The sequence below is a fragment of the Balaenoptera acutorostrata genome, chromosome 12 (genome assembly GCF_949987535.1).
Source record: "Balaenoptera acutorostrata chromosome 12, mBalAcu1.1, whole genome shotgun sequence".
Lineage (NCBI taxonomy): Eukaryota > Metazoa > Chordata > Mammalia > Artiodactyla > Balaenopteridae > Balaenoptera > Balaenoptera acutorostrata.
The window spans coordinates 10029572-10056036 of NC_080075.1; the positions used below are offsets into that span (position 1 = coordinate 10029572).

The 26465-nt window shown below is 54.0% G+C and overlaps 1 protein-coding gene across 1 annotated transcript; it reads right to left on the reverse strand.

The window, feature by feature from the left end:
* Positions 1-12869: 12869 nt before the first annotated feature.
* On the reverse strand, positions 12870-26074 carry ARID5A (AT-rich interaction domain 5A). Its single transcript, XM_057558792.1, has 7 exons — positions 25955-26074; positions 18310-18425; positions 16729-16849; positions 16318-16370; positions 15759-15856; positions 15344-15503; positions 12870-14961 (listed from the first exon to the last, which is right to left on the reverse strand). Exons 1-7 carry the CDS (start codon positions 25956-25958, stop codon positions 13732-13734), a joined length of 1782 nt encoding a protein of 593 aa, XP_057414775.1. The 5' UTR covers positions 25959-26074; the 3' UTR covers positions 12870-13731.
* Positions 26075-26465: the final 391 nt, after the last annotated feature.

Below are 26465 nucleotides of genomic sequence, written 5' to 3' on the forward strand. Positions count from 1 at the left end.
CTTGTTGCGGTGGCTTCTCTTGTTGTGGAGCACGGGCTCTAGGCGCGTGGGCTTCAGTAGTAGTGGCACACGGTCTCAGTAGTTGTGGCGCATGGGCTTAGTTGCTCCGCGGCATGTGGGATCTTCCAGGACCAGGGCTCAAACCCGTGTCCCCTGCATTGGCAGGTGGATTCTTAACCACTGCGCCACCAGGGAAACCCAATAGATATATTTTTAACTATAAAAGGCATATATATTCGGCATAGAAATTTTGCCAAGTACAGAAAAGTGTAAAAAAGAAAAGAATGCTTATAATCTCACAGCCAGTTGCACCAGTTGCATCATTCATTCATATGTTGATGTGTTTGTTTCCAGTCCTTTTCTGTACATATTTTAAATAGTTGAAATCATACCATACAGGTAGCTTTTTATTTGTAATGAGCTGGCATTAGAATTTCTCTTGGGGAGAGAACTTGTGGTTTAGGGAAAGTTTAAGAAACTGAAAGAGATGGTGTGTCTCTGACTACCTGAGTATTAGCAGAAGCTCAAGCAAACAAAGAGTGAGGAATTAATTTATATTCACTTGTGCTTCTGAGGGAGGTGGGACTAGGGAAGAGTCTTAATGGTAGGGTGGCCAAGGGATGTTTTGAGAATGGTATAGCAAAACTGATGGCTATTCTCCCATTTTCCATACTAATAAAATTCCAGTTTTGTTGAAGAATTGGGGGAAATCATTTTCTCAGGGAAAGAGAACTCAGCCGTTACCGAGAGGTGGGCATGTATCCCAGTCCTGGCTAGCAAGTTGTAAGAGGAATGGGCCAGGGGCTACTAGAAAGGGTTTTCCCTCTCATAAAAAGGGAGAGGTATTTGAGGAGAAATTCTCTGCCCTCCATTGACTTCTGTTTCCTGCCCTCAAAGGACATAGCTCTAGGAGCTGCTGCAGTCATCTTACAACCAGGAGAAAAAGGCCAAGACAGCATTGAGTTATTGTTAGGAGCTGCACAAGATCAGGATTCTGGCCCCCAACTCAGCTCTGCCTCTGCATCATTTGTTTGTTTTTTGTTTCTTTTTTTTTTTTTAATATTTATTTATTTATTTTTGGATGAGTTGGGTCTTAGTTGCAGCACGCGGGCTCTTCGTTACGGTGCGCAGGCTTCTCTCTAGTTGTGACGCGCAGGCTTCTCTCTAGTTGTGGTGTGTGGGCTCCAGAGTGCATGGGCTCTGTAGTTGCAGTGCGCAGGCTCTCTAGTTGTGGCACGTGGGCTCAGTAGTTGCAGCGTGCGGGCTAAGTTGCTCTGCAGCATGTGGGATCTTAGTTCCCAGACCAGGGATCGAACCAACATCCCCTGCATTGGAAGGCGGATTCTTAATCACTGGACCACCAGGGAATTACCTGCCTCTGCATCATTTGTTGATGCTGAGTCCTGCTTGCATCTAGGCCTTGATTTGTCCCCCTTAGTAGGGAGAATAATAGCAAACACTTAGCGCTTGAATTCAGGCTTTTTTCCAGGCAGTTATTTTTTCTTACTGTGGTAAAATACACATAAAATTTACTGTCCTAACAAATTTTAACTGTACAGTTCAGTGGTATTAAATACATTCCCTTGTTGCACAACCATCGCCACCGTTTACACCAATAACTGTTTTCATCTTGTAAAACTGAAGCTCTGTAACTATTAAACAGTAACTCCCCATTCTTCCCTCCCCTTAGCCCCTGGCAACCACCACAATACTTTCCGTCCTTATGATTTTTTTTTTTTTTTTAAAGGATTTTCTTATTTATTTATTTATTTATTTATTTATTTTTGGCTGTGTTGGGTCTTCGGTTCGTGCGAGGGCTTTCTCCAGTTGCGGCAAGCGGGGGCCACTCTTCATCGCGGTGCGCGGGCCTTTCTCTATCGCGGCCCCTCCCGTCGCGGGGCACAGGCTCCAGACGCGCAGGCTCAGCAATTGTGGCTCACGGGCCCAGCTGCTCCGCGGCATGTGGGATCTCCCCAGACCAGGGCTCGAACCCGTGTCCCCTGCATTAGCAGGCAGATTCTCAACCACTGCGCCACCAGGGAAGCCCCCGTCCTTATGATTTTGACTACTCTAGGAAGTACCTCATATAAGTAGAATCATACGGTGTTTGTCTTTTTTGTGACTGGCTTATTTCACTTAGCATAATGTCCTTAAGTTCTTCCATGTTGTAGCATACTGAAGAATTTCCTTCCTTTTTTTTTTTTGGCTGCGTTGGGTCTTCGTTGCTGCGCATGGGCTTTCTCTCCAGTTGTGGCAAGCGGGGGCTACTCTTTGTTGTGATGCACAGGCTTCTCATTGCGGTGGCTTCTCTTGTTGCAGAGCACGGGCTCTAGGCACGTGGGCTTCAGTAGCTGCAGCACGTGGGCTCAGTAGTTGTGGCATGTGGGCCCTAGAGTGCGCGGGCTTCAGTAGTTGTGGTGCGTGGGCTCAGTAGTTATGATGCACGGGCTTAGTTGCTCCGCAGCATGTGGGATCTTCCCAGACCAGGGATCGAACCTGTGTCCCTTGCACTGGCAGGTGGATTTTTTTTTTTTTTAATTTAATTTATTTTTGGCTGCGTTGGGTCTCCGTTGCTGCACGTGGACTTTTCTCTAGTTGCTGTTGTCTTCGTTGTGGTGCTTGGGCTTCCCATTGCGGTGGCCTCTCTTGTAGTGGAGCACGGGCTCTAGGCACATGGGCTTCAGTAGTTGTGGCCCATGGCCTTAGTTGCTCCACGGCATGTGGGATCTTCCCGGACCAGGGCTCGAACCCATGTCCCCTGCATTGGCAGGCGGATTCTTAACCACTGCGCCACCAGGGAAGCCCTGGCAGGTGGATTTTTAATCGCTGCGCCACCAGGGAAGTCCCTTCCTTTTAAGACTGAATAATATCTCATTATATGTATATACCACATTTTGCTTATCCACTCATCAGTTAAGGGACACCTGGGTTGCTTCCACATTTTAACTGTTTAATAATGCTTCTGTGAACAAGGGTGTACAAATATTTCTTCAAGACCCTGCTTTCAATTCTTTTGGGTATATACCCAGAAGTGGAATTGCTGAATCATATGGTAGTTCTATTTTAAAATTTTTGAAGAACCACCATATTGTTTTCCCCAGTGGCTATGCCATTTTACACTCCCACAAGCAGTGCATAAGCATTCCAATTTCTCCACATCCTCTCTAACCAACACTTGCTGTTTTCTGGCTTTTTTTTGTTTGTTTGCTGTTTAATAGTAGCCATCCTAATGGATGTAAGCTGGTATTTCATTGTAGTTTTGCTTTGCATTTCCCTAGTGATAGTTGAGCATCCTCTCCTGTGCTTATTGTCCATTTATGTAGTTTATTTGGAGAAATGTCTGTTCAAGTTCTTTGCCTATTTTTGTGGGGTTTTTTTTCTGTTGAGTTTTGGAAATTGTCTATATATTCTGTATATTAATCCCTTATCAGATGCATGATTTGCAAATATTTTCTCCCATTCTGTGGGTTGCCTTTTTACTCTGTGGTTTATATCTTTTGATGCAAAATTTTTAGTTTTTTTAATTTTCATGAAGTCCAATTTGTCTTTTTTTTTCTTTTATTACTTATGCCTTTGGTATAATAACCAAGAAATCATTGCTGAATCCAGTGTTGTGGAGCTTTTGTCCTGTGTTTTCTCTAAGAGTTGTATTGTTTTAGTTCTTACATTTAGGTGTTGATCCAGTTTGAATTTCACTTTTCTATATGTGTTAGGTAAGGTCTAACTTCATTCTTTTATGTGTGGATATTCAGTTTTCCCAGCACATTTTGTCGAAAAGACTATCTTTTCCCTATTGAATAGTCTTGTCACCTTTGTCAAAAATCATTTGACCATATATGTGAGGGTTTATCTCTGGGCTGTTTATTATATTCCATAGGTCTATATGTCTGCCTTTATTCCAATTCCACACTGTGTTGATTGTTGTAGCTTTGTAGTAAGTTTTGAAATGAGGACTGTGAGCCCTCCAGTTTTGTTCTTTTTCAAGATTGTTTTGGCTATTGGGGGTCCCTTGAGATTCCATGTGAATTTTAGGATGGGTTTTACTATTTCTGCAAAAATCATCATTGGGATTTTGATAAGGATTGCATTGAATCTGTAGATTGCTTTGGGTAATATTGACATTTTAACAATACGTCTTCCAATCCCTGAACATGGGATGTGTTTCCATTTACTTAGGTCTTCTTTAATTTCTTTCAGCAGTGTTCTGTTATTTTCATTGTGTAAGTCTTCACCTTCTTGTATTTTGAAAAAGTGGGAAGGATTGGCATTAGTTCTCCTTTAAATGTTTGGTAGAATTCACCAGTGAAGCCATCACATTTTCGATTTTTCTTTGTTGGGAGATTTTGTTTACTGATTCAATCTCCTTACTAGTTACAGATCTATTCAGATTTTCTATTTCTTCGTGATTTAGTCTTGGTGTTGGTTTTGTGTTTCTAGGTATTTCCCCATTTCATCCAGATTATCTAATATTTTGGTGTGAAGTTGTTTATAACACTCTCTTATAAGTCTTTTTATTTTGGTAATGCCCCCACTTTCATTTCTGATTTTTAGTAATTTGAGTCTTCTCTCTTTTTTTCTTGGTCCATCTAGCTAGAGATTTGTCATTTTTTAAATCTTTTTGAAGAACCACCTTTTGGTTTTATTGATTTTCTTTTGTTTTTCTATTCTCTGTTTTGTATATCTCTGCTCTAATCTTTATCATTTCCTTCTGCTAACTTTGGGTTTAGTTCTTCTTTCTCTAGTTCCTTAAGTTGTTGATTTAAGATCTTGAGGTGGTTTTTGTTTTTTGTGTGTGGGGAGGTTAAATTGAAGTATAGTTGATTTACAGTATTGTGTTAGTTCAGGTGTACAGCAAAGTGATTCATTTATATATATTTTTTCAGATTATTTTCCATTATAGGTTATTATGAAATATTGAATATAGTCCCCTGTGCTATACAATAAATCCTTTTTGCTTATCTATTTTATATATAGTAGTGTGTGTCTGTTAATCCCATGCTCCTAATTAAGACTTTGTCTTTTTTAATGCATTTATAACTATAGATTTCCCTCTTAGCACTGCCTTCGCTGTGTCCCATAGATTTTGTTATATCATGTTTTCATTTTCTTGGGGTTTTTTTCAAAGTTTTATTTATTTTTCCTTTTTTATTGAGATACAATTGACATATAACATTGTATTAGTTCTAGGTGTACAACATAATGATTTGATATATGTATATATCATGAAATGATTACCATGATATTTAGTTAATATCCATCACCACACACAGCTATAAATTTTTTTTCCTTGTGATGAGAACTTTTAAGATTTACTCTCTTAGTAATTTCCAAATGTACAATATGGTATTGTTAAGTATAGCCACCATGCTGTAAATTATATCCTCAGGATATAATTATAACTGGAAGACTGAAAATTGTACGTTTTGACCAACTTCACCCATTTTCCCCACCCCCTATCTCTCACCTCTGGCAACCACTAATCTGTTCTCTGTATCTTTGAGTTTGGGGTTTTTTTAGATTTCCACATATAAATGAGATCATATGGTATTTGTCTTTCTCTGTCTGATTTATTTCACTTAGCAAAATGCCTTCAAGGTCCATTCATGTCAAAAGGGCAGGGTTTCATTCTTTTTTATGGCTGAATAATATTCCACTGTGTATATACACCACATTTTCTTTGTCGTCATTTATCACTGTACACTTAGGTTGTTTCCATGTCTTAGCTATTACAAATAGTGCTGCAATGAATAGGGGGGTACATATATCTAGATAGTGATTTTGTTTCCTTTGGATAAACACCCAGGAGTGTAAGTGCTGGATCATAGGGTAGTTTGTTTTGTTTTGTTTTGTTTTGGTGTGTTGTATGGCTTGCAGGATCTTAGTGCCCCCTGCAGGGGAAGTGTGGAGTCCTAACCACTGGACCACCAGGGAATTCCTGTGGTAGTTCTGTTTTTAAGTGTTTCCATTTTCATTCATCTCTAAGTATTTTCTAGTTTTCCTTGTGATTTCATTTTTGGTCCATTGTTGTTTAAAAGTATATTATTTAATTTCTACCATTTATGAATTTTCCAGTTTTAATTTTGTTACTGATTTCTAACTTCATCCCATTGTGTTAAGAGAAGATACTTTTAATGATATCTATCTTTTGCTATCTATTGAGACTTACCTTATGGCCTATCATATGGTCTATCCTAGAAAATGTCCCATGTGCACTTGAGAAAAATGTGTACGCTGTTGTTGGGTGAAGTGTTCTGTATACGTCTGTTAGATCTAGTTGGTTTATTGTGTTAAGTCCTCTATTTCCTTACTTTTGTCCGATTGTTCTATCCATTATTGTGAGTGGGATATTGAAGTCTCTATTACTATAGAAATATTTATCCCTTCAATTCTGTCAGTTTTTGCTTCTTCTTTTTTTTTTTCTGATGAAGCCTCTCTTCCTGGCTTGAAGATGGCTGTCTTCTTGCTGCATCCTCACATGGTCTTTCCTCTGTTCAGAGAGAGAGAGAGAGAGAGGGAGGGAGAGATCTGGTGTCTCTTCTTCTTCTTCTAAAGACACCAGTCATATTGAATTGGAGCCCCATCCTCATGACCTCACTTAACTTTAATTACCTCCTTAAAGGCCCTATCTCCAAATATAGTCACATTGGGGGTTAAGGCTTTAATATTTGAATGGGGAGTGGGGGACACAATTCAGTCCATAACAGATTTCAATGGCGAGATCTGGGTCATGGCTCCCACCTGCCAGGAGACTGGAGAAGTGGGGAACAGAAGTGTTATGATTGGCTTACATCCCATGCACAGATCTGACTTGTGCTTTCCAAGGCCTGGTTCTACTCTAGTCCTTCACGTTTATGAGCCACCATCTCCTTTCCATCCTTTTCTTAAATTACCCAACTGGTTCCTATTGCTTATCTTCAAGGAATACTACTAAATACTCATTTAAAAAATAGTAATGACATGTGAGATATATATATATTTCCATTTTACTACATTGGGAGCTGGGAGCAGCACCTGCCACATGGGTGGGGTTGAGTAGCAACTTCAAGAAGCAGTTATGGCTTGTGTCTTTGTTGTGTCTCCCTTCTGTTTTTCCTGAAAGTTTAATAAAATCTTGTTTCTCTCCCTGCCTAGTTTCAACTCTGTGTGTGTGTGTGTGTGTGTGTGTGTGTGTTTAAGGGGGAAGGGGATGGGGCTTGGCCCATATTTCTGAAGCAGTAGTCAAGAGTTGGTTCTATCCTTTCTCCAAAGCCAGGTGGGGAGTTGGCCCAGGTCACTCCTCTCCAGGGCCACCAGCATTCTGGGCTGATGGGGTGAGGAACAGTTCTCCAGAAATAACCTGGGGATGGCTCCTGCGCACGTAAGAGCCCTCTGGGCACCACTCAGAGGCGGCTGGGGAACAGGGTCCTGATGTTGACTACGAGGCACAAGTACCATAATAATTGTTTGGGTGGGCCTAGGACACCTGTCCTATGGAGGTAGGTAGGACTGGGGATTGGTGGTGAACGGGAAACACTGACTGCCCTCAGGGAGCCTACCGTCTGGGGGAAGGTACAGACTTGTAATAGGTCCTGCACCAGCAGGATGGGAGAAGCACTGGGTGCCGTGAAGGCACATGGGATGGGTACCTGAGCCAGTAAGTCTTCCTCAGAAGGCTTCTGAGCGAGGCTGGAAGGAAGAGTGGGAGCCGTGAAGAGAATGTTTTTCAGGTCAGTGTTTTCTGTGCTTCCAGATCCGAGGGAGGGCCAGGCATGCAGGGGAGCTGAGGTGGTGCCTCAGGGCTCAGCCCAGACAGAGGTTGCCTTGTGGGGTGGGGATGCCATGGGGGTAGGGAGTCAGGAGACTGGGAGGAAGCAGGGCCAGTAAAGAGCCTTCCACACTTAGACATCTGGGGTTTAACTTGAGGGCAGTGGAGTGCATGGGCCAGGTTTATGCAGGGCGGTGAGCTGATCGAAGTTGGAATGATTCTTTTATCATCTCCTGACTTCCCCAGTACCCAAGGCCATCTCAAATGCACCGCAGTTACTCCACAAGGGACTCTAGAATTGTTCCACTCTACTCTTGGAGTTGATCGTAGATAATCTCTCTCCACACAGCCCACGTGGAAAGACTTTTTTTTTTTTTTGCACGGTTGGGGCCAGCCTACCTGGATCTCTCCCAAGAAGCTGCCTCCCTGATTACTACCCAGGCATTCAACTCAGTAGCTCATGGGCAGGTGATGTCCAACCCAAGCTTCTAGGATTTGGCTCCCCAGCCCAAACACTGCTCCTCCACAACCATTGCTTACGTGGGAGGGAAACCAGACAGCTCCGCACAGGACCTGCGGCTGAGACGTGGCAGTGAGGTCAGGGACCTCAGCGTAAGTTAGACAGCCCACGTTCAGGTGGTCACCAGCTAGTCATCATGCGTGCATATGGCAACTCTGGCAGGTGAGCATCCTGTCTCTCCTGGGCCCTTGGCAGACATTACTAATCAGTTATATCACTTTCACACTGAGTCAGCCCAGAGCTGCAGACAAACCACCATCATTCAGAGCTGGTACCTGGGATGAAGCAGATACGCCATTCTTGTCCCAGACCAGACAGGATCCAAAGGTCAGGGTGACTCTGAGTCAGAAGCCAGGCTGGAGAGCAGCGGTCAGTGCCCCAGGAATTTCAAAGGCCCTGAGGTAAGGAGCTGAGCAGGGGGTGGTCAGGCTGGCCAAGCAGAAGGGCAGGGAAGGAGTTGATGATTCACATTCATCCATAACTTTAGTTTACAAAGCACTTTCACTAAATGCCCATGACTCTTGAGGTAGAAATTACTTACTTCCATATTACAGGGGAGGAAATGGAGGCCCAGTGAACCCTATTCGTCTGGTGTCACGAGCGTGGCAGCTACTGTTTTGGTCTACCTGGCAGACACACTTCCTGTGAGGTAACCCAGGTAAGCACAGGACCTGAGATCAGACTCTCTCTCCTGAAACATCTGTCCTTACCCTGAGACCCCCCCCCCCCGGGGGAGAAGGCAGCAGAGCTGAGCCAGATGGCAGTGGTGTGCTGGGAAATGCTGGAGCGCCGGCTTGGGGAGGATGCGAATCCTCTCACTTTGGCCTAGTTCAGGCTACCAGCGTGATGTCATTGAGTGCAGGGTTGGGAAGAGAGGAGCCAGTGGGAGCCAGCTCAGGGCAGTGCCCTGGAGAGGGGCGCAGGGTCAGTGCCCGCACAACCTGGTTGGTCAGCTCTCCCTGCAGTCCTGTGAGCCGCGCAAGCTCTTTCCTGCCTGGGTGGGAGTTCATTCCTGTTGTTTGCAAGTAAAGGGCCTGAGCATCCTTCCTGAACCCGTGGGGGAGTGGGTCTCAGGGCTGGGGATCTGCCTTCCACCTCCTTGAGCTTTCCTCCCCATCCCCTGCTCCCTCAAGGGAGGGGTGACCAGGCCAGGAAGGTGGTAGGAATGCCAAACATCAAGCCAAGAACCCGACAGTCAGGATCAGTCGGTCGTGGAAGGGGTGGAGGCGGGGAGGCAGCCCCTCCCTGCCTGGGAGCCCCTTCCTGCTCTCCCTCCAGCGGCCCCTTCCCTCCTGGGCGGCCTCACAAACACAGCTGGGCAGTGGCTCCACTTGACATGGCCCAGAGTGGGGCAAAGGCTTTTGATACCTGAGGAGCCGGGCAGGGGGTACCTGTGCCCTTGTCCCGTCCACCCATCACCACCTGCCCCTGCAGCCTGGAAACCAGGGGACACTGCACAGGTGAATTGGGTCACTGCAGTGACCCAATTCTGCCCTGCCCTCCTGTCTGGAAGCCCTGTTGAGTTTTCCAGCAGGACATTCTTGGAGTTACTTGCTTAGGAAGCAGGCCTGGCTGATCTTACGACAACAGAGCAAAAGCCGCCGCCTAGCGTCTGAGCGGCTGCAGGGCTCCAGCTCGAATGTGGAAATGCCCGTGTCCTCGGGAGACCGGGTGGCCAACCCAGGCTGGGTCCCTCGGGCTTGGCGACAAGCAGGGCTGTAGCGGATGGGCAGGTATACCCTGACCAAAGGACAGCAGCCACCACTGAGCTTCAGGCAGTGACCTCCATGTGTCCGGAAATTCTGATTTTTAAAGAGAAGCCCAATACCCAAATTTTTATGTGCGATCTCCCGATTTTTAAATGCTGGCAACTAGTTACAAAAACATTTTTTAAAATTACATGGGTCCAACTAAACACATCTTCAGGCCACCATCTGCAGCCTCTGGTCTTGAGCCTAAATGGAAATCTCTCACTTCCCTGTGGGGTCTTCCCAGCCAGCCCTTCTAGTACCTCCCTCCCCCTGCCAGCCCATGGCTGTGCCCACCCTGAGCCCGCTCCCCTGCAGCCCCTCCTACGCTACCCTACCCGCAGTGGCCTGAGCCACCCCATGCTTCAGACCCCCTGGCTCCCCGCTTTGAAGGTCACACCAGAATAGGACACCCACCCCGTGTCCTTGCTGCAGTCGCCCACAGACCCTCGTGTCCGCCCCAGTCCTTGCAGACAGCAGTCCTTGCCCCAAACTGCTGCTGTCCTACTTGCGCTGATTTTTTGTTTTTTAAATTTTTTTTTAATTAAAAAAATTTTTTTTTGGCTGCGAGGCATGCGGGGTCTTAATTCCGCACTCCCTGCAGTGAAAGCTGATTTCAAGGCTCCCACATCTCAACTTCTCTGGTCCCGACCTCCTCTCCTCCAGTGATTTCTCTCCCACCCTCACACCACTCAGTCCCACGAACTCACCCAATAACCGAAGTGATTTCAGCCGCCTCCTTATGTTCCCAGCTCACCTCCTCTGGTGCCCATGGTCCTCTGAGCCCACAGGGACCTGTGTCCTGGGTCCCCCACTCCCTGCCGTCCTCACCTCCCCCGCCACTGCTCCCTGGGCTCACACTGCTCCAGCCTCGTAGCCTTCCAGATCCTCAGACACGTGCCTGCTCCTGCCCTGGGGGCCTTGACCCTCCCCGTCCCTGCTGCTCTGCCCCCAGAAGCTCCCAGAAGCCTCTGTCTCCTCCTCCAGCCATTGCTCACATGCCACCTTCTACCTCTCTGGCCGCTGCGTTTAAAACGCCACACCCTGGAAATGGACAGTGGCGATGGTCACCCACCACTGTGAATGTACTCAGTGCCGCTGAATTGTACACTTAAAAATGGTTAAAATGGTAAAGGTTATGCTAAGTTACGTTTGCCATAACAAAACTGCCCAACCCACTCCCAGCTCTATTTTTCTCCCCAACACTTCTCCTGACACTCCTCCTGACACTCTGTATTTTATTCATTTTTTAATTTACTGCCTCCCCCATAGGGCGTCTGCTCCGCGAGGGCAGAAACTTGAAGGTTCTGTCCACTGGGGTGTCCATCCAACACCTAAAACAGCGCCTGGCACCCACTGGAAATAGACAGTGCTTGTCAAACGGCCTCTACTTAGACTGTCCCTGGGAAAAGGGCTGGGACTGTGGGGACATCCCTTTCAGAGTCGCCTCCGCTCACCACCGCCGACAGCTCAGACACCACAGATGGTTTGGAAGGAGTTCTAAAAGGACCCTGAAACACGGTTTATGCCTCAAAGGCAGGTGCTGGCCTGTGGGTCCCCAGGGCAGAGTCAGGGACTGTTGGGACAGGGCAGGTGATGCAAAGGAAAGAGTATAAAAACCACGATGACCTGGGGTGCACCTGTCTGCCTAGGGCAGCAGTGCCAGGAAGCATGTACAGGGTGCCCTTCCAGCGAGCCAGGCACTCCATTCAGCCCAGCCTGGCATCTGAGGCCACGGGACCTCTCAGAGCCGCTGCTTCATTTGTACATAAGGATGGTACCATCCCCGGGAATTGAGAGGAGTGAGGAAAATCATGGAAAGCTAGCACGCCGGAGCTGCAGGGCACAGGGCATAGAGGTTTTCCAGGAAGCTCGTCCACTTTCAGCCCTGGTGTTTGCTGATGCCCAAGCAGAGCCACAGCGTTCCCCTCCCCACCCCCGGGGGACCAGCTCAGCATGAAGATACTCACATGGAAAGGAGTACTTCCCAGAGCAGCCTCCAGAGGGCGCCACCATCACGGCTCTGAGCCACCCGAGCTCAAGTTTTGCTGCCAGGTCACCAGCCCACCTCTGTGCCAGGGTGAGGCCGCTGTGGCTTTGCAGATGAAGGGGACCCCAGCAACCCTGCCCCATATCAGGCAGGGCCCACCACACAGTAGATGCCCCTACCCAGGGGGTCTGACCCCAAAGACCTGTAGCCCAGCACCCAGGGCACTTGCAGGGAGGGTGGCCAGAGAATTCGGTCCTCCCTGCTCCTCGTCAACCACGGAGACTCCAGAGGCTCAGAGGGATGGGAGCACGTGGGTGCCTGCGGGAGCTGGGAGCTCGGGCTACTTTGGCTGGCACCTGGCTTCTCCCCAAAGAAAGGAGAATCCAGAGATGTCCCTGCAGAGCCTGAGTGTTCACAACAGCGGTGACCACCTGCCAGCTACCCCGTCGCCAGCTGATAAATCTGATGCCAGAAGTCAGGACCCTGAGGCCGATAGTGGCACTGCCCTTCCAGGAACCTGTATGAAGCTCGGCAAGCAGCTGTGCCCGGCTCCCGAGAACAGGCAGCCTGAGGAGGGGAGGGAAGCAGTGCCTCTGACAGGGGCACCCCTCCCACTGAGACAGGCGGGGGCACACTGCTCCCCAGGCAGAGTCTGTAGGAAGGAGCGCGTTAGGCTGCAGGGTTTGAGCCCCTGGAGCAACCACGTCTGAAAAAAGGCAGATGCCCCAGGCCAAGATTGCGGCCCCTTCACCCCTCTCTTTCCCTCCAGGTGCCCCCAGTAGGAGCCTCCTGTGCCCCACCCACTTCTGTGGCAGGCAACTGGGGGTGCAGCGGGGGGCTCACCGGGAAGATTCAGCAGCAGCCCGGCAAGTCTGCGTCCACCACCAGGGCGGACCAGCGCTTCCTGCTCACGCCCTCAGCCCCCAGGGGTGCTGCAGGGCATCCCGCCAGCCAGGCCCTGTGGCTTAGCTCAGAGCACTGGAGTCACGCCCGAGTGCACAGCTCTGCTCCCCCACTTACCTGCGGGGGAACCTGGGCACGTCCCCAGCCCTCTCTGAGCCTCAGGCCCCCACCTGTACCATGAGGTAGGTAAAAGGCAGCTGTCCTGAGGCGCAACTAGCCAAGCGGATTGAAGGCACAGGATGAAGGGCACAGCCTGCTGAGGTATGAGCGGGAGGCTGGGTTTGGCTCTGGGTCCCACTCTTCATCGGGGTGATGGCATCCCAGGCCCGAGCAGGTGCTGGGCAGGTCCCTCTCCTTGGCTCCCCTGTGTCACCCTGTGGGAGGCGCTGCCCGCAAGGATGCCCCCACCTTGCCCTTGCAAAGGTCCACGCCACACATACCTCAGGGCTGCGTGGATTCACAGGTGTTTTATTGGCTTTTCCGCAGGCAGCCTGGATGCCTCACGCTGCTAACCAGCCCCTCGACCCCTCACCCCGCCCCTGGCCTCTGCTCTGGGGCCCCGGCTGGGAGCCGTCAGCCTTAACATCTTCTCCCAAGGCCTTGCAACCACTGGGCCCCCAGCTCCTGGGCTCAGGCTGCCTCCTTGAGAGATAAACCCACTTTTCTCACTGCTTCTCTTCGGGCCAGGCTCCCAAGCCGAGGGCGCGTCCCTGCGTCAGGCACAGCCGAGTTCTCCTGAGGAGTGGGCTCCGGCCCAGAGACCCTTGGCAGTGCCTACCCATCCCAGGCTGAGTCAGACCCTGTGCACAGTGTTACGGGCTCAGGCCTACAGCTTGGTGTTGAGGTGGAAGGAGAAGTGGGGCACTGCATAGGTTGTGGCAGGTGGCACGTGCCACGCAGACGAGGCTGGGCAAAGTCTGTGGCGCAGGGCACTGTTGAAGGATGCGGGGGGGAAGTGCATCAGGCCAGCGGCCACGGGTGAGGGTGCTGCAGTGGCCAGGAGGTGGGCTGGGAAGGCCGGGATGACCAGGGGGCTGAAAGGGAGTGTGGCCTGGCCCTTTAAGGGGTCCAGGGTGCTGGCGAAGTTCAGTGGGCAGCGCAGCATGGTGCCCCTGTAGGCCTCTGGAAGGGTGGGCCCCAGGGCCGGGCCCAGCAGGCAGGAGACGGCCAAGTCGGGCCCCACAGACTTGGTCCCGCACTCCTTGGTATCCACCTCCTTAAGAAAGGGAGACACTGCCCGCAGTTTTTTGCCGCCATGGACCAAGCCCTCTTCCTCCAGGCTGCGCTTGTTGCCCAGGCCTGGGCTGCTTGGGAAGGTGGTCAGGGGCACGGGGCTCTCGGCAGGGACCTTGGTCATGGGGGACACCCAGCAGGCTTTGGGTTTGGGGTAGAGGCCGCCCCTTCTGGAGCCGCCCTTGTGGAATGCAGAGGGGTGGTCGGCATCCCCGCCCCACACCAGCTGGGGCTCTTTGGCTGGCAGCCCCTCCTCTTTGCTAGGAGGCCCTAATAACACCCCATCTTTAAGACTGGGGAAGAAGTTCCGGGGGTGCTGGCTGATAGGCTTCAGCACCTCGGTGGGGTAGGCATGGAAGCAGCCAGTGAAGATGGGGGCCGACGGGCGAGGGCCCACCTGAGCCTCCTCCTTGAGGCTGCCACCAGGGCCCTGTGTTCCCTCCGGAGGCGTCAGCCGGTGCCTGGGGTTCTCGGCCGGCCCTCCTGGGCTCCGGGGATTCTCCAGGGGCCGAATAGCTGGGGGTGCCTGGGACTCCCCACCTGCCCCGTGGCGACAGCCCTCCTCCTGGCACTGCAAGGCCTCCGCCTTGCTCACCTGGGCCAGAAGCTTCTTCTTGGCCAGTGGTGACATGATACCATGTGTCCCTTTGCAGTAGAAGCTGGACAGAAGCCGCCTGTAGGCCTCAGGGCAGCCGCTGGCACCCACGAAGGGCAGAGAGGGCCCAGGGGCTGGGCCTTGCTGTTCCATGCTGTCCCTGGAGGGCTCCTGGCTAGGAAGCCTTGCCAGGTCAGGGGCATCTGTTTTGGTCTTTCCTGGCATCATCTGGAAAGAAAGAAAAGGCCAGGCCTCAGGGCTGGGTGTGGCCATGCACCCTGACCTGGGCACTTGGTGACAGCAAGGTCCCAAGGGGGCACCCAGGAGCCTCTGCTAGCCCTTCCAGCACCTTTGTGCAGAATTTTCAAAAGGTGTCCCGTCCTCTGAATAGACGCAGCCTGGGGTCAGGACACAGGGACTGGTGAACAGGGTGCAGACTGGAGTTCAGACCCCACCCATCGTACCCACCAGTGCCGCCCTCAGAGGAGGTTCTGGGTGTTCTAGGCAGGGAGCCCTGTGGCCAAGGTGAGGACAGGTAGGGGGCGCTGTGAGGGGCAGGGCACGAGGAGGCCAGGGTCAGCTGGTGGCCCCAGCAGGGCTCAGAGCTCACCTGGTCCACCCGCTTCTCCTCCTTGGCTTTCTTTGGCCTCTCAGTGGCCCCGTCATCCCCCCGAGGCTCCTTGGCAATCTTGTACTGCTTCCTGGGCTTGGAGGGGGGTAGGGGCTTGTCATCCTCTCCCTTCAGGTGCCGCACGTATGGGAGGACCAACCTGAGGAGGAACCGGGCACGCTGACCAGGAGGCCAGGCTGGCAGCAGGCTCCCACCGCTCCAGGCCCACCCGGCCTCCGCCAGCCCCGGACCGCGAACACCCCTGCCCGGCAAGCACACAGACACCCCACGGGGGCCCGCGCTCTCCCTCGCCTCGTCCAGGAGGCCTGCAGTCTGCTCTCCCCCCTCAGGGCCCTGCTGGTCCAACCCTGGGGGGTGAAGGCCCAGGTCCTGTGACCCGGGGGCCTGGCCGTACCTCTCGTAGTGGCGGCGCGTGCACGTGGCGGCGCTGGTGCTGCCCGGGCTGCCCCCCAGCTCGTCATACACGTTCTTCCAGAGGCGGCGGCCAGTCACCTGCAAGGATGCCACGTGAGGGCATGGCCGGCGGGCACCCCCTGGCCGCGGGGTCCTCACACCTCAGAGTCCCCACTTGGATGCAGTTTTGCAGCTGCTTCTCCAGCAGTGGGGCGGAGAGGTTGGAGGGGGCTGCCCTGGCCGCCAGCCAGGTCTCCCGCCCAGGGGCCGCCCGAGTGCTGGCCCAAGCAGCTTTCCAAGCACGAGGACAGAACAGATGGGAAAGAGAGGAAATCTTGCTTTGAGCAGCAAAGTAGCAGTGTGCAAGGCGGGTCCCTCCTTCTCCCCGTAGCACACAGGGGAACTGGGGAAAGGGCAGGGTTTGGGACGCTGCCTCGTCCTCCTGTCTAGGGGTGAGGGCAGCTCTGTTGGGCTCACTCTCTTCCCCAGCTTCCCTGGGGGTGCAGCTGGGACGTGCCAGGAGATGCAGCAGGGTGAGGCCTCAGAGGTGCTGTGCTTACCAGCTCATAGGCCCCCAGCTTCTCCACAGCCTTGTAGATCTTCCACAGGTTAACTGGAGAAAAGAGAGGGCAGGGCCACTCTCAGTCACGGCGGGAGGAGGGGGTAGCCAGCAGCCGGTCCCCCTGGCCCTATCAGGCAGGCACAGAACCAGCACATACCCAGACAGGGCCACTGGGATGGCTAGGCAGGCCATGCCCCGTGCACTGGGGACCCAGTGGCCTGTGAGGATGGAAATCCAGCCCCACCCACTGCCAGCCCTGTGCCTGGAGGGGGGCACCCTTTCTGTGTGCAACCCCCGTGGGCTGGCAGCGTCCAGGGTCACCCAGAACGGAGGTGCTCCCCGATGCCCTGCCTGGGTGGGGGTCCCCTGCCGGGCGCCCCCCCTCCCTGCCTGCACCCCAGGGACGCACTCTGCTTGAAGCCGAGATGGGGCACCCTCTCGATGGGCGTGTGTCGCTCCTTCATGAACTTGTAGAGGCTGACCAGGAAGGCCTGCTCCTCCTCCCGCTCCCCGCCTGCCTCGGGGGAGTCCTGGGGAAAGAACATGAGGCAGTAGGATGAGCCCTCACCTGGTGGGAGGCTGGGACAGGCGGAACCACTGGCTGGTGGGGAGGAAAGAGATGCGTGGCCCCCAGCCCCAGGCTCCCACAGGAGGGAGCAGACCCCCAGACCCAGCTCTGGGCTGCATTGGTTGTTCCTGGGGTCAAAAAGGCACAGGTGTCAGCTATTAGTGCCCAGAACCCCAGGTCAGGGTCCACAGAGGCCCTGGGAGCAGCCCTGCACCTTCTCCAAGCTTCTGACCACTTCTTCAACTTGCTCTGTATTTGTCACATCTGCATCTCAGCTCCTCTACCAGATTGTGAGTTCCTGGCGGCAGGCGCAGCGTCCCCAGGGCTCCCAGTGACCCCTGTGATCCAGGTTGAAGGAACGAAAGTGTCTGGTGCTCCCTGGCTCTGTGGTGCCACGCAGCCAGGCCTGAGTCTGTGACCCGCCCGTCCGCGTGCTTAACTCAGGGAGGGGAGACCCTGTCCTGGGCTCCACCTGGCACTTCTGTCAGATGCACAGGTCTTTTGGTTTCTGCTCTCAGGGGGAATTTCTGCCGATGCTGTTCATGTGGCTGGTAGCTCAGGGCAGGGGGCTACTGTTAGGCTGGGGCTGAGGTCCTGGCAGGGGAGGCCCCAAGCACAAGAGGGACAGAAAACACCAGGGCCTAGAACCGTGCAGAGAGCCACGTGCTCCAAAAATACTCTATTCAAGTACCATGTCTGTGATTTTGACTAATCAAAGACCTCTGGTAATAAACAAGCCAGCTCATACGTTAACGCACGAAACTGGAACACACTGGAGCCCAAGGCAGCTGTTTTCTGGAGCCTCAGAATGAAGGCGCTCTGACCACAGCTCTTCAAATGAACGTGCTCTTCTATTCCTCTTCTCTGAACTCCAGGCAATCTGTTAAAACCTGTTCCCACTTGCAGCTACTTTTCTACATGAACCAGGATTTCTACTCCAGCCTGTGCCACCGAAGCGAATGGCTGAGAAGCGCGACGCTGAGGAGTGGAGGCTGACCGCTCCGACCACGCTGGTCAGCACAGCTGCGCTGACCTCGCGAGGAGACTTTAAGGTCCATGTTATAAATCTGGATGGACGGAAGGATGTAAATGTAGTTTTACATCGTAGAACAGTGATTTTATCTGTTTCATAGATCAGGGTTCCAGGTAATCCTCATCTGATAAAAGGGTTCTGCTATAGAAACCAAGCCTGAAACCCTAGCCAGGGGTGACGGTGAGGCTTCCTGTCTGCCCAGCGCCCAGCGCCCAGTGCAGGGCCCAGGACAGCGGGGCTGGGCCCCTCTCCAGGCTCTCTGCAGGATGGGGGGCAGGGAACACATCTCCAGGGAGTCTCCACGTTCACCTGGGAGGCTGCACACAGGTGGGGCGGGGGTGAGGGCGGGGCAGGGAAGAGGGCCCCGGCGGGGGGGTCGTCCGACTCACCTCCAGCTGGACGGGGCTCTGGCTCCTGTTCTGCTCAGCATCGGGTGGAGGAGACACAGGTGGGTCTAGGGGGTCACCGTCCTCTGACTGTTTCCTTTTGCCTTTGACAGGAGGTGCTGGAAGGAGAGGAAGAGGGAGAGAAGCGGGGAGGAGGGAGAGAACGTGAGATGCTGGCAGGGAGGAGCGGGCGGCAGGAGGGCCAGGTGGGGGTGAGTCCTCGCCGCCGTCCTCTGCTGTGTGTCCTCTGCACACGGTGCCGGCTGCTGCAGGCAGCCCTCTAAACGCACACAGGGCTCCCCCAACTCTGCCCTCCTCCCCTCTCAGCCCCACCAGGCCCCGCCCACGCCACACCTGCCACTTTTCCTTCCTCCATTCCTGCCCTCTGCCTACAAATTTGAAGGAAACCCTAAATCACTTTGGGGTCAAGTGAGAGGAGACCAGGGCTGGGGCCGTGGTGCTCGGGGAAATCACGTCTCCAAAACCCGCCCCACATTCAGGCAGAAAGTTTGGGAAAGCTGCGGAGGCTTCCATGTTTGTGGACCCCCAAAGCACCACGGGGGGCTGCTTGGACCATAAACCCTCCAGGAATAATCAAGAAGAGAGTAAGTTCCTATTTGTGAAGCACCCAGCCTTTGCCTGAGCACCAGCAGAGTCCTCACTGCCCCTAATTAGGCCACACGCTCCCCTCACCTGCACGGTTCCTGGTGACCCTTCAGGTCTCACCCGACAAGTCGCTTCCTTGGGGTGGCCCTTCCCAGCCCCCAGCCAAGCACAGAACTTCTCTCTAGTCATCCTCTAGCCATCCTCACACCATCCAGATGGGCCTTCCAGACTGAGATGCCCATGGCTCGTCTGGCCTCCTGAGAGCTTCGTGAGGCCGCCCAGCAACCCACAAAGTAGGTGGCAGGTAAGCGAGAATGAGTGAGTCTCACAACAACCTGACAGGGGAGGGAGGAGCCAGGGGCTTGGTTTTACTAAGGGCGTCCTGAGAGCTGATGGCTGCAAAGACACAGCACCCCTGCCGCTGCCAAAGCACAGCCACTGGGAGCTGCTCTGGCTGGCAGCAGGTGTGAGACTGGGAGCCCATGTCTTCTGACCACCTTTTCTTTTTTTTTTTTTCTTTCCTTTCTCCTTTTTGTCAGTCTTGCAAGAACTGTCCTGGTTCGCTCCAACTCAAGAAATTCTTACTGCTGGGAACCTGCAAGATTCCCCCTCCAACCCAGACAGAAAAAGAATCTCCATAAGAACAAGAAACCCGCGCCAGCGTGACCCACAAGGTCAGCAGTACCCAGAAGCACGAGCTGCAGAACCTCCGGCCGCTGAACAGTGTCCCCTTGGGTAGCTGTTCACAAGGGCGCTGTGCAGGTTCTTGGCTCTGTGTCCCTGGCCCTTTCATGTATGCTCTCTCATTGAGTCCCAGAGGAATCCCATTTTAAGGGAGGCTGGGGAGACTGAAGCCAGAGAGGTTAAGTTGCTTGCCGCCCTGGGGGACCAGATTCAAAACAAGGTCTGTCTGACCACCAGTCCAGGGGCCTGGCCTCGCCACCACTGCGGCTGCTGTATCACCAACATTACGAAGCCTTGGTGGAGAGTCCAAATAAACCTGGAAGAGAAACCGAGCCTAACACTTGTCAAGCATGAGTTAGGCCTGGGCCGTCCTTGCAGGCTGGCTCCTGACCACTGGAGACACGGTCAATCTCCAGAAATAAGTGGGTGCTAACGACTGCCCCCCCTCAGACTGATGCCTTTCCAACCAGGTCCTTGGGCGACTCTGTGCCTCAGTCTCCCCTTCTGTGAAACGGGGAGAGAAGGACGCTGGAGTCCTTTGCTAACTATCTGTGAATCCCGAAGCCTTCCAGGTCATGGGCACGCCTGCATCCTCCTGCTTTTCTCCTTTCCCTTCCTGCCTTCTCTGCTCTGCTTTCACATCCTCTCTCCCTTCTTGCCTGAAGGCAAAATGCTCAGCTCCGAAGGAGTCTCTCCGTCGTGTTCCTGTGATGGGGCTTCTCACTGAAGCCCTCTCGCAAATTCGCTACAAATCAAAGTCACTGTCCTCGGGCCTCAGAGAAATAAGGTGGTGGGACCAGGGCCCACTGGAATCACCCGGGGAGCATTTAAAAGACATGATGCCTGTCTCCCACCCCACCCTCACCTGAGTTTGATTTAAGGTCCTGCAAGGGGCATCAGAGTTTAAAGCTCCCCAGGGGAGCTGAGAGGGCAGACAGGTTGAGAGCCACCAGGCCAGAGTGGCCCTAGTCCCTCCTGCTCAGTTCCAGAGTTGGTGAGCTCTGCCTGGGCCATTCTCTCCTGGGAAAATCTCCTGGAGTCGGGCACTTGGGTTACCTGGAAAGGAGGTCACCAATCTGAGCTGTTTAACTCCAGACGGGAAAGGGATTATAGCTTCCCTAGAGCCACAAAGGGAAACACTCTATCTCTGTGTGCGGCTGAGTCCCAGAGTGAAGCCGGCCTCCGTTCTCTCCCACCCAGGACTGGTGTGCTCACTCATCCTGGCAGGGCCTTCTGGGCCCACACCCTCGCAGCCCTGGATGAGGCAGGGTGGGGAGAGTCTTCGCCCTCCTTCCCCAGCCTGTCCTGTCCCTGGCTGTCCTATCCTTCTCTTCCCCAGTCATTGGTAGATCAGGGTTCCGGGTAAATCTTCATTTGGAAAAAGAGTTCTGCTACGAGAAATAAGTTTGAAACCCCCTGCTGTAGGTGCCGGGTGAGTCCTCCTGCCTCCCAGCTCTCACACCTCGCAAATGTAGGGCCCGAGACAGCGGAGCTGGGCCCCTTTCCTGGCTCTGCAGGGAAGGGAAGGGGCTTACAGACAGGCCATCCCAGTCTCCCAGCCACATCCAGCCGCAGAGGCAGGAGAAACCCGCCTGCCGCTGAGTGACCGCTGCTGCCATGAGCCACTGAGTTCCTGTCTTGCCCCGAGCTTATGGGTATACAGATCCCCTCTGAGCACAGAGCCTCAGATGCCCTGTTGTAATGGAGGTGGATTCAGTTACAAAAAGAAAACCTCTGCTCTCCAAAGGCATGCCCTTCAGACATCGCCTTTTCCATCCAGGAAGCAATGACAATAATGGTTATTATTTATCTGTTTACTTTAATCTGTCTGGAATCTGTAAGGTATGAGGGACTTCCCTGGTGGCGCAGTGGTTAAGAATCCGCCTGCCAATGCAGGGGACAAGGGTTCGAGCCCTGGTCCGGGAAGATCCCACATGCTGCGGAGCAACTAAGCCCGTGAGCCACAACTACTGAGCCTGCGTGCTGCAACTACTGAAGCCCACGCGCCTAGAGTCCGTGCTCCGCAACAAGAGAAGCCACCGCCATGAGAAGCCCGTGCACCGCAATGAAGAGTAGCCCCCATTCGCTGCAACTAGAGAAAGCCCGCGTGCAGAAACGAAGACCCAACACAGCCAAAAATAAATTTATAAGGTACGAGATAGGGATTTAACCATATTTCCCCATGGGTGGGCAGTCCCAGTATTGACTGAGTGATCTCCTCCCCCAATAATTTGAAACGCTACTTTTCCCACAATCTACAGGCTTGTAAGGAACACTTTGGGGGCTGGTTTTGGACTTTCTATTCTGCTTGATTCACTGTGGAATGCTGGACCCATGTACAGTTTTAATTTCTGTAGCCTTGTAACACAACTTACTATTCAGAGCATAAGTCCCCCATCATTACTCCTCTTAGAAAATTCCTTCTGAAGTTTAGGATAATTCTGTCACATAGACAGGAAGGAAGAAAAGAAGGAAGGAAGGGAGGGAGGAAGAGGGGGAGAAGGGAGGAAGAAAAGAAAAGAAGAAGAAAAACCACTGAGGTTTTGACTGAATTGCACTTACATTTAGAAATTACTTTGAAAAATAATAACACCTTTCTGATAGTGCATCTTCCTCTGCAGGACCACGAGTCTTCGCAGATTCAGGTCTCCCTCTGCAGTGCTCAGAGGTTCCTGCTCACGGGCCCTGTGCATCCCTGTTGAGCTTACTCCCGAGTTTTGTGCAGCTAGACAATAGTGTGAGAAGAGCCCTGACAATGACAGCAGGACTAGGCTCACAGCCCCCTGCCATTTCCTCATCTCAGGGGCCCCTGTGACCCAGCCCCTCACCGGCAGTGAGGGGGCGTGGCAGGTGCTGGGCAGTGGGATGGCTCAGGCCCCTCCTGTGTTAGGAATCTGTCTCTGTTCAGCTCCATGGCTCTGTGGAAGTCAAGCTTAACCCTAGATCCTAAAACCGCAGCAGTGAAGAGGTTACTTTCAGTCGCTGGCTGCAAAAGAGGAGATTCCCGAAGTGAAGCCCACCTGTTCTCAGGCCCCTCTCTCCCTCTCTTTCCACACTATGTACTCCACCAACTGAAATCATTCTCTGCTAGGCCCTGGACTAGGCAATTCTGCACACTAGCTCACTGCATCTTCCCAGCACCCAGTGGGTATTATTTCCCCCCCTTTAACGATACAAGACCTGAGGCTCTGAGAGGGTCAGTAACTTGCCTGAAGTCACACAGCTTACTAGTGGCAAAGCTGGGATTTGGAACCAGTGCAGTCTGCCTGTCCCAAGACACTGAACCCTGAGATCTAGAGTTTTTTAATGGGAGCAGGGAGACCCCAAGTTCCTTCTCTGTGCTCAGAGGGTACCCATTTGCCCACCCTCCCTGGGGGATCTGCAGTCTCCCACCACAGCATTCCCGTTAATCTGCTGCCCTGCCAGATGAACTGAAAGCAGATGAGAGTGGGGCAGGAGGAGGGATGGGGAGGGGGCTCTGACTCCACACAGGTGTTTCTGTACCTTAGTTTACCTGTCTATAAGGTGGGTGTGTTAGACCCCACGGGCCCAACGTGCTAAGCAGAACAAAGCGAGAAACGAGGCTCCCCCTACAAACCACAGTTGACTGTGTGTACGTGTGTGCGCACATCCCTCAGTGAGATCTGAGGTCTGCCTGTCCTGCTCACTCCCCGGTGTATCTCAGCGCCTGGAGTCCTGCCCGGCAGAGAGCAGGTGCTCCAAAAACACAAGCCCCACTGAGCCTCACGGATGCAGTATGAGCTACCTGACCTCAGATAGTGCTGATGCTGAGAGCCGCCTGGCTGTGACTAGTTCAAGGCCTGCCTCTCTCTCTCTTTCTCTCTCTCTCTCTCCTCCCCCCGCCCCCTCCCCCGCCTCATTCACCCTTGGTGTGATGGAAAGGAAGCGACACTTCCTTTCATGAAAAGTCACCCACTGGGAGCACCGCGTCAATTACGACAATAATGGTAACAGCAGCCTCAGTAACACCCAGCAGACGCAGCCACACCTCCTCGCCTAAGGCCGTTGGCTTAAGTTTCTCTTAGCTTGAGCTGGAGCTGAAACAAAGACAGCCTTTGAAGCGGCCAGTCCACTCTGTGGCCCAGGAGCCCGCTGCCTGGCAGTCTCCGTGTGGGGCTCGCTCCAGCGTGGTTTGGGGAAGGGGGACCTGCCAAGGGCTGTGCTCCAGCCAGCGCTAAGGACAGACGGACGACCTGGACATGGAAGCCCAGAGGGCACAGGGTGCAGCTCCGACCCAGCCCTGCCTCTGGGTCTCAGCTGGGGGAAGAGGGGGGTCAGGGTCTAGGAACATCTGGGGCCAAGATGACAGCCTTGAGTGTAGAAAAATGGGGGCACCAAATACGACACTGCCAACTCCCAAGGCCTGCTGGAACTTGGCCGCTCTTTAGCCAGCTCTGGGATATCCTAAAAGACCCTTTTCCAGGATGGGCTGAATCCCCACTGTCCCTCCCCTCCAAGTCTGGGTGATATTTGACAATAACAGTAACGGCTCCATCTATGGACCGTTTCCTGTGTCCCCACAGACTACATTTCCTGCACCTATTCCACCTATGGGGGAACCAGGCTTGGCAGCAGCTTGTCCAAAACACTGGCCAACAGTAGAGGCACAGTCAGGATGGAGCTGTGTCAGCTGCCTGACCTCTGCCTGGGGCACTCGTTTGCCTCTCAGCTTTTCCGCTCCGCTCCTAGAGCACCCCACACCCTCCGCCAAGGATGGCTCTCCAAGTCGGTACCGCAAGGTCCCAGAGGGAGGGTGGGCCATCCCAGGCCAGTCTCCAGAAACCATTGCAAAGGGAGAGAGGGGCGGGGTCTTAGAGGCCTGATTCATCCTCACTGCCAGACCAGGGCTGGTCTGTAAGCCTCAGTTTCCCAGACTGTAACTCAAAGAAGAAGGGGCTGATTCCCTGAGGTCTTTTCTGCCTCTGCCGTTCCAAGTTCGAGGCCCCAGACGGGTCCCCGGGGCCTGTACGGACTCTGGAACTCCACTCCCGTGGCCCAACCCACTAGCTGCCATCTGCCATCCCTCCTCTGCCCTAACACGGCCTGTGGGCGCAGAGACCCCAAGTCCCCAACACTGGTGCTCGGGAGGGGACAAGAAGCACCTGTTATCCTCTCCTCGGCCCCGCGGACCCCTCCTCGATAGCTGACGACCCCGCAAACAAAGGGACCCTGGGTCTGGCCAGGGAAGTGCCGCCAGACCCGCACCCTGAGCCTTCGGGGGTCCGGCAGCCGGCGACTCCCATCCCTATCCCAGCGTCCGCGGGGCTGGAGGACGGGAGCCCGGCCTGGCCGCGCCCCCTGAACACCCTGCTCAGGGACCGAGACGAGGCAGCCGTGTCGTGGTTCCAGGCTCGGACTGAGCGCTAAGCCAAACACTTCTCGCACGCTCGCAGCCCGCGCACCGCCACTCCTCTTCTCTCCCCCACCCCACCGCCCCCATCACTCCCGGAGCCGCCACCCTGTCCCTCCTGGAGACCCGAGGAGAGAAAAAAGAGACAAGAGAAAGATGAGCAGAGCAAAAAGGGAAGCTACTTCTTCCCTGCCGGGGGGAGCGTGGGGGTGGGGGCGGGGTGTGTAGAGGAGGGTGGACAGGAGACAAGAAGAGGAGAGACCAGAGAAGAAAAGAAAAAAGGGAAGAGAAAAGGAAAAGAGAAAGGGTAGGGGGCGAGCAGCCGGTAAGCGCCGAAGGATCAGCACGCCCCTCGGCTGAAAGAGGAACAGTTGATTCTTCAAAATGCATTGAGCAAGTTCTTCAAAGCCCGCGCAGAGTCACTTTCAGGAAACGGCGGCCGCAATGGAAAGCGTCCCGCGCGCCCAGCGGACCCCGGTGCCCCTTTCTCGGCGGCGCCGGCGGGTTCTGAGAACCACCGGGATGTGACGGGGAGAGGGGGTGGGGGGCCGGGGGGGTGCTGCAGGCAGAGAACTGCTGCGGACAGCTGTCACAACAAATTAGCTGAGACCAGCTCGAGATTGAAAACCACAGCAGGAAGTGGGATGACAGAACCGTACAGGACTTGGTAAATTTCAGTCAAAAGACGACGAAAAGAGTTTCGAGATAAACGCCCGGGAAGCCCCTGGCCGCCAAAACTTTTTGTCTTTCTTTTTTTCGAAGAGCGCGCGCCGACACCGGGCCTCACCCTCCCGCTCGGGGCGGGGGGAGCGGGCGCCCCGGTCCAGGCTAAGTCCCCGCGTCCTCGCCCTCGAGTCCACCCCCGGCCCCGCTAGCCCCCCAAGGCAGCACCGACGGCTACGAGCGCCGGGGGAGCCCTGGCGCCGCAACCTCGCCCTCCCACGGGGTCGCCAGCCCCATCCCGGGCCGGTCCACAGAGCCGCTTACCCATGGCCCGGCGACGTCCCGCAGCTCCAGCCCGAGACCCTCCGCACACTCCTGCCTCCCGACCCCGCGCTCTCCGCGCGACTGACCCGCCGCGCAGCTTGCCAGCCGCCTCCCCGCGGCCCCGCCTCGCCCCGCCTCGCCCCGCCTCGCCCCGCCTCGCCCCGCCCCGCCTGGCCCACCCCGGCTCCGCTCTGGGCTCCGGTTGGCGGGTCCGATTCTTCCGCGAGGGGCAGGGACCGCCCCCTGAGGCCGGGGAACTCTGGGGGTTGTAGTGTGCTCTTCCCCTCCCCAGGCTCAGAGACCTGGAGGGACTGAGGCAGGACACCCAGGAGTCACTGGTGCCTTGTGCCTCTGGAGGCAAAACTCGAGCCTTGGAAAAATCCTCCTTGCTTCTCAGCAGGGCACTGGGCGTCTGGGTGGGGTGAGCAAAGCCCTTCTGACTTTGACTTGAACTCCGTGGAAGGCATTGTCCATCTCCCTCCCAGCCCAGCATATAAGTAGAGATGGTTGG